The 7896-nt window shown below is 38.2% G+C and overlaps 1 protein-coding gene and 1 long non-coding RNA gene across 2 annotated transcripts in view; one reads left to right on the forward strand and one right to left on the reverse strand.

The window, feature by feature from the left end:
* LOC109540784 (forkhead box protein I2) overlaps positions 1 to 3774 on the forward strand; it is a 41556-nt gene extending 37782 nt beyond the window's left edge. The window contains exons 3-4 of the mRNA XM_019909260.2: positions 119 to 794; positions 3104 to 3774. Coding sequence (XP_019764819.1) covers positions 119 to 794; positions 3104 to 3254 — 827 coding nt within the window. The 3' untranslated portion in view covers positions 3255 to 3774. The remainder of the gene's footprint in view (positions 1 to 118; positions 795 to 3103) is intronic.
* Positions 1 to 7896, reverse strand: part of LOC125503007 — a 58613-nt gene that overhangs the window by 32482 nt on the left and 18235 nt on the right. The gene's annotated exons all lie outside the window — the stretch shown is intronic.

Genomic DNA, 7896 nt, shown 5'->3' on the forward strand with positions numbered 1-7896 from the left:
AATCAAATGAGTTTCTATTGAAATTCTGTCCATTATTCTTCCATCATTCGTGTTTGTCCAATCTAGGTCACAAATGGTTTTAATACCAGCAGGCGTTAATCAGTGTGTTTTGTTTCAGGTCTGCCACCCTCGCCCAACTACAGCCTGAGCAGCGCTCAGGCCAGCGTTCTGAGCAACCACAGCAACGCCTCACATTCCTCGCCAGCCACTCCCGAGGAGGTGGCAAGAGCGCCGAGCGCCAGTTCCAGCCACTCACCGCAGCCGCAGCCCTCTTCGTCCACCACGCCGACCAATAGCAAGCCGCCCTACTCATACGTAGCGCTGATCGCCATGGCGATCCAATCCTCGCACATGAACAGAGCGACGCTCTCAGAAATCTACTCGTACATTATCTCCAAGTTTCCGTACTTTGAGCGGAACCGCAAGGGGTGGCAGAACTCGATCAGGCACAATCTCAGCCTGAACGAGTGCTTTGTGAAGGTGCCTCGGGAGGGTGGCGGCGAGCGCAAAGGCAACTACTGGACGTTGGATCCGCAATACAAGGACATGTTCGAGCACGGCAACTTCAGAAGGAGGAAGAGGATGAAGCGGCACTACCGCACTGCGCCGCCTTATCCGAAGGCGTTCTTTGGGGATGCGCTGGGGCAGCACAGTCTGACGCCTCTCACACGAAACATTTTCTCGTCGCCCTCTGCCTATCCGCCTCCTTATTCCCGGTATGAGCCCACGTGGATGGGGCCCAGTCAGCTCAGTTCTTACACTACGTGCCAGACTGGCGGTTATCCGCAACAAGGGTAGGTTGAAACAATATGACAAAATTTGGGTTTTTCAGAGACAATTTCGGTAGTTTGGCAACGTTGCTAGTGGTTTTAGCGCAAGACATTTGACAAATGACTGATTGTAAACACTGAACCCTGAGATCTTGATCAACATGAGAAGTGTGTCCAGTTTTGGGTCTAGGTTTTTAGAGGTTAGGGATCAAGCCCGTTTTATAAAATTCAAGTCTCAAAACCTTTATCTCTTTTAAGGTTAGAAACCCAAGTTAGTTGCAAAGAGAAGCTGTTGGAATGTTCTTTGGAAAAGGAATAATTCATCATCCAGATCGTTTAAACCGTTCCATAGATGTGAGCTGTTTTTTATACTTTTTGCTTCTTTGTCTTTAGAGGTTAGGAATTTCTGATCAAACAGTTGATGAAAGACAGTTCTTGAGTTGCTCTATTCGAAAGGCCCTAATAGTTCCAACCATGTGTCGGATATAAATCACAATATGCAAAAACTCATAAATGTTTCCGTGGTTTGAGCGCTTTTTCCTATTCTTGCATCCATCTCTTTAGAGATTAAAAATTTGTGGTCAGTGAGTGCAAATTCTTTTAGATGTGCACTTTTATGCATGAAAATGTGGAAAATCTGGAACAATAGACACTTTTGTGATAATTTTGATTGAAACCTTATCAGCAAATGATTGGAAAAGCGCGAAATTCTGCTTAGGACGCCCATTTTATAGTTGGACAAATTAGAAATTGAGTTCAGAAAATTTCCTTTTGAAAATGCTCTCAATGCTTATTCTTTTTTTTTGGCTCTACCTTTTTTGAGGTTAGTAATTTCGGGTAAACCGTACTTGCAAAGAGAAGCTTTTGAAATAGTGTCATTTACCATTCAAATAGTTTGGACCGTTTCCGATTTAATATGAGCCCTGTTTAGTACATTTTCTACTATCCTTTTAGAGGTTAGGAACTTCTGATCCAAGTGAATTGATCAGACAGTTCTTGAGATGCTCTACAGAAAAGGTCCTAATCATTATTCAACTAGTTCTAATCATTTGCGAGATATATGTGAAAATGTACAAGAAATCACCAAATTTGTGCTGTTTTAGAGTATTTCTGTTTCTACCTCTTTGGAGGTTAGGAAAAGGTTAGGTGAAAATGTGCAAGAATTCATAAATTTTTGGCTTAATCATTTTTGAGGTCAGGAATTTGTGGTAAACTGTAGTTGCAAGGAAGATCCCTTCGAAAGGTATCATTCAAGATAGTTTGAATCGTTTCCTAGATATGAGCGTTCTTAGTACTTTTGCTTCTTCCTCTAGAGGTTAGGAATTTCTGATCGAAGTAAGTTGGTAGAAGACAGTTCTTGAGATGATCTGCAGAAAATGTCTTAATCATTATTCAACTAGTTCCAATCATTTGCGAGATATAAATGAAAATGTACAAGAAATCACCAAATTTGTGCTGTTTTAGAGTATTTCTGTTTCTACCTCTTTGGAGGTTAGGAAAAGGTTAGATGAAAATGTGCAAGAATTCATCAATTTTTGGCACAATCATTTTTGAGATCAGCAATTTCTGATAAACTGTAGTTGCAAAGAAGAGCTATTCGAAAGATATCATTCAAGCTTCAGATAGTTTGAACCGTGTTTTTGCTTCTTCCTCTTTAGAGGTTATAAATTTCTGATCGAAATGAGTTGGTGAAAGACAGTTCTTGAGATGCTCTACAGAAAAGGTCTTAAACATTATTCAACTAGTTCCAATCATTTGCGAGATATAAGTGAAAATGGACAAGAAATCACCAAATTTGTGCTGTTTTAGAGTATGTCTGTTTCTACCTCTTTGGAGGTTAGGAAAAGGTTAAATAAAAATGGGCAAGAGTTCATCCATTTTTGACTCAATCATTTTTGAGGTCAGAAATTTCTGATAAACTGTCGTTGCAATGAAGAGCCCTTCGAAAGGTATCATTCAAGACTTTAGATGTTAGGAATTTCTGATCGAAGTGAGTTGGTACAAGACAGTTCTTGAGATGCTCTACAGAAAAGGTCTTAATCATTATTCAACTAGTTCCAATCGTTTGCTAATAATAAGTGAAAACGTACCTAAAACTAAAACTCGACTTTCGAAATGGTTTTTTGACTCGTTGCGATTTTTCAACCGTTTTGAAAATATTAGCGGTTTTTACTTGTATCTCTTTAGAGGTTAGAAATTCGAAGAAAACTGGATGAGCGCAAGACCGTTCTAGACACCTGAGGTGAAACGACTGATTGGTTATTTTAAACAGTTTGGGCGCAAATGGGGCGCGGCCGTTGCTCAGAACGCAATAAAAATAAGAAAATTTCCAGGTACCCGCCACCCACGGCGTTCAACCCTTGCAGCGTGCGCCAAGAGGCAGGGCCCCGCTACCCCCCTTACTGGCCCCCCACAGATCCCGAATACTCAGCTGCAGCGCACAGCAGCCCGCCCACGGATCCCCAGCTGCTTCTGCAGTGGTGACTGCACTGAACCTTGGATCAGATCGAGGTTGCGTGATAAAAGACCGTATGTGGTACTACTGAAGTTTCATTACTGTGTCTCTTTTTGGTATTTTTCTGACCGTCCATAACTTACTTTAGTACCTACCTACCTACTGTGTCCCGTTTAGTTTCATGTTTTTCAGATTGTTTTCCTCCTCAGCTTTTATGTACCAAAGATCGGATGAATATGGAACTAAAGTAAATGATGAACTGTGTAGTTTCGTCGATGTAAAAATAGCATTCATAGAACTTAGATGATAGTTTAGAGCGCGGTGGGACGCTTTGCATGATGCGCAGTCGGTTCTGTCACTGTTCGAGCTTAATGCAGCTGATTTTCCAAAGTTTCCCACCTAAGAAACCAGACTTTACCCGATAGTTTAACTAACATTTTGTTGTTTATATTCCGTCCTTCCTGTTAGCAAAGTACGTAGGACTTTTGTTTTTATTTTATGTATTTATATGTAAATTAGATATTGAAAATAAATTGAAAATTACACAAATTTCAAGTGTTTTTCAAAGTTCCTCGATGCAAAAAATTGCGCTTTCAAGTCCACATTTGGGTTGCTGCCAGTTTTTGACCGCAAAATGCCGGGAAACTGATAAGCAAACTGGAATATTTCAAATCTGAATTCCATTCTCAAATAATCGTAAATGGAACCGGAAAATTCGAAGAAATAACCGCACTTCTGCGTGGCAAGTATGAAAAACTTGACGAATTTCCTGCGTAAAACGTTGCCGATTTTGTATGTCGATGTTGACTGATTTTACGACAAAAAACCTTCTAAATTGTCTTATTTCTAGTTTGAGAGTTCGGCACAACTTTGACGTCGATTGAAGTCTAATGTGTTTGTTGTGCCGAGCCCTTCGCGCACGGCACTGGTAGGAAGGTGACATATCGGACAGTTTCCAACGTTTTTTGGGATAAAAATCACAATAATACATCGACTGGATGAAGCAAGTCGTATGTTGTTTGAATCTACATATTTCTAAAACCAAAACTGATGCAAAAATTCTAAGTTCACCACCGGACAGAAGAAGCAAAAATCGTAAAAAAGATGCGATTCACTTTCTATCTAAAGCGACTAATAAACGACCTTCTTCAATATGAGGCTCAATTTGGGAACTTTTTTTGGCCCCCGTCATTAGATTCGTTTCGAATCTGTTGAAAGTAACTGAAAAACTTTAGTTAAGTTAAATTGAGCCGATTATACGGAGATTTGAAGGACTTTGAAGTTTTCCTTGTTCATCCGAAGGAATTTTTCCGAACTAAACTCAACTCACTTTGGCACGCATTTTGTCCAAATAGGACGATTAGTGAAGGAAAAACTTTTAAAAATAATTTGATTTCTTTGACCGAAAATTCCTTTAGAATTTCTGTATATTTAAAGAACCAAATAGAAGAATTCGCGAGTTTTTCGGATTTTTGCCAGTGCACAAAGTTTGCTTTTTTACCGCCTAGGCCATGGGGAAAAATTTCTGAAACAAACCTACCCACTTTCTCGTCTATTTTCTGCCTATGGAACGATGAGTGTCAGAAAATTTGGCGAATAACTTTTTTCTCGAAAATTACGCTTCCTATCGAGAAAACTTAGTCTTTATAAAATATCCGGTCGCTCAAAAGCTACTCGCTAAGAAGTTTCTTTAAGCCGCATCATTTTGCGATTTGCGAAAAAGCCTAAATAGCTTCAAAATCAAAAATGATGAACCACTTCTGAATGAAGTAAGAAAGCCAATACTCATAAAAAATATAGTATTAACTTTTTCCTTAAAACCAACGGTAAGCGAGCCATTAGCGATTTTTGGACTTTCAGCCGAATTCTAGGGAATTTTGAGGAAATTTGACATCATTCAGCATTAGACAAGGATTGACACAAAAACTCGAAAAATCTGAAATATAATGCAGATCCACAAAGAAATCACCCAGTGTTATCGTGTATACTTATGGCAATAAACAAGTCGGTTTTAAAATTGCATATACAAAGCCGGCAACACGGCTTTTGTAGCCAAACCAGTGCCGTCCCTATTTCTATAACTTAGTAAAGTTTTTCTCCCAGCAACTGCTTAACATTAATCGGATTTCCCCGCAAATAACTGATTCGCATTTAGCCCACATTAGCTACATCATTGTCGCTCTCTTTACCCTTCTTGCAATCAGTCTTTTTTCCAGAGTTTTTCGTCTTAAAAGTTCCCGAATGCATGAAACCATTAGTGACTGCACTTGCGCGGTTTTTGGAAACTTAACTACTTGACTAACTTGAAAATATACTCATTTCTGTTCAACGTGGTCAAGATCAAACTGCCCTTTGGGGAAGAGTCAAGGAGTGAAACTTTAAAAACTCTCAATAACTGATGAAATATTAGAGTAAATTGACCCTGGCAGAATTAATAGACTAAAGTTTTCTCTAATGAGTGCAAGCAGCCCCTTACCTCAAACCCAGTTTGAGTGAAGAATTTTTGATAAAATGATAAACATCTTGCAAACGAAGAGAAAGTCACACTGCATTTTCAGGCCCTGGAACTTAAAAGTCGGTAGTAAATTGAAGAAAACTGAGACTAAAGCGAGACTAGCAGCATAAATGGAGTAAAATTTCTTCTTTCGAATAACAGGCCCTGGCTGATTCTCATTTTGTGTAAAGATTTTTTTAAATAACTTTTCCAAACATGTCGGAAGCTAAGATCAATTTTCAACATCATGAACTTAAAAATATCTAAAAAATTCAAGAACAGCGAGAGCAAAGCAATATTTAGAGAAGAAATAGAACACAAAGCTTGATCTATGCAAAGGTGCTCAAATAATGACTCCACCTATTCCCAATTGTGAAAGAGAAACTGCACTTAGGCGGCTTGGAACTTCGAGAAATCGCCGAATTTCAGAAAGAAGTGAAACTTAAATGAAACTAACAGCACAAATAGAATAAAGTTTCCTCTCTTGAGTGATGCAGAAAGCGGATCGTTCCATRATMTCACTTTTTAGAAACAAATTTTTGGAAAATMGTTTKYGAACYCCTGAAATCCAAATWGCACTTTGAAACTTGACACTTAAGAAACTCCYAAGAACTCAGAAAAGCATGAGACTAAATTGAAACTAGCGGAACTAACAGATCAAAGTTTCCTCGCGTGTGTAAAGCTCTCTCTCTCTCWGYYCCYAGTTTTWAGTAMAAWYTTTTGAAAAATMTYTYGCAAACCAGRTGAAATYCAAACTGCACTTTGMAGCTYGGAACTTGAATTGCCGAAATCAAGAAAGAAGTGAAACTTAAATGAAACTAACAGGACAAATAGACCAAAGTTTCCTCTCTTGAGTGATGCAGAAAGCGGATCGTTCGCTGATCCCAGTTTTTAGTAGGCAAATTTTTGAAAAATCGCAAACTCGTAAAATTCCATATTGCACTTTTACACTTGAAACGTGAGTGGCTTCCAAAAATTTAGAAAAAGGGAAACTAAATTGACACTGGCTCGACAAATAAAACAAATTTTCTTCTATTGAACAATATCAAGACTAAAACCTGACTAATCATGATTTTGAGTATGAAAATCGCTTTCAATCTCACTGCTCGCAATCCAAATTTGCACTTTGAAGCTTTAAAAATTCGCAAAATGAAACTACATTCAAACTAGCGAAACTAATAGAGCAAAGTTTTCTCTCGTGGGTGATGCACAAACAGGTTCTCTCACTTATCCCAGTTTTGTGTAAATTTTTTAAAAAATATGTTGTAATCCCGGTAAAAGCTAAACTCATTTTGGAAACTTGAACCTTAAAAACCTCCGACAAATTCAGGAAAAGTGAGACTAAATCGAAACTAACCTGACTAATAGAGCAAAGCTTCCTCTATTGAGAGATGCCTAAACCGGCCCTCTGGATGATCGCCATTTAGAGTGACAATTTTTTGAAAAAAGTTTTGCAATCGCGGTGAGAGCCAATTTGCACCTTCCAGCTTGAAAATTTAAAGAAATTAAAACATTTGGGAAAAGTGAGACTAAATCGCGCAGCTAATAAAGCAAAGTTTTTCCTATTTAGTGATGCCCAAAGCGACCCCTTCACTGATCACCACTTGGGGCACATTTTGGAAAAATCTCGTGCAAACCCGGTGGAAGCCAAGCTGCCCTTTGAAGATTGAAGCTTAAAAAACTCGTAAAATTTCAGAAAAAAACGTGAAACTAAAATTGAAACTGTCGAACAAAGTTTCCTGTCTTGAATGGTGCACAAAGCGGCCCTCTTATTTTGAGTGCCAAAAATTCCGAGAAAAGTGAGACTAAACTGAAACTGTCGGATTTCGGAAGTGAAAAATCCAATTAGTCAAAAAATTAATTTAAAATTACCTTGACTGGATAGCTATTTTCTGCTATCGTTATGAATAACTTATATTATTATATAGTGACTATATGAGTTATAGAACTCATCTAGTTCCAATTTTGAATGAAACATTTTTGAAAATTCTCCTTCAAATTTGGTGGAAGCGAAACCGCACTGTGAAAGCTTCACACTTGAAAAAATATTTAAAAAATTGTGTAAAAGTCGGAGTAGAGCGACACTTGCTTGAACAACTAGAGCAAAGATTTATAATAATAAATAAAAACTAAAAAACAATAACTAGAGCAAAAATTCCTATTAGTAAAGAAATTAA

The sequence above is a fragment of the Dendroctonus ponderosae genome, unplaced genomic scaffold, assembly GCF_020466585.1.
Source record: "Dendroctonus ponderosae isolate FM_Combo_2020 unplaced genomic scaffold, Dpon_F_20191213v2 Dpon_F_20191213_11, whole genome shotgun sequence".
In the NCBI taxonomy this organism is placed as follows: Eukaryota; Metazoa; Arthropoda; class Insecta; order Coleoptera; family Curculionidae; genus Dendroctonus; species Dendroctonus ponderosae.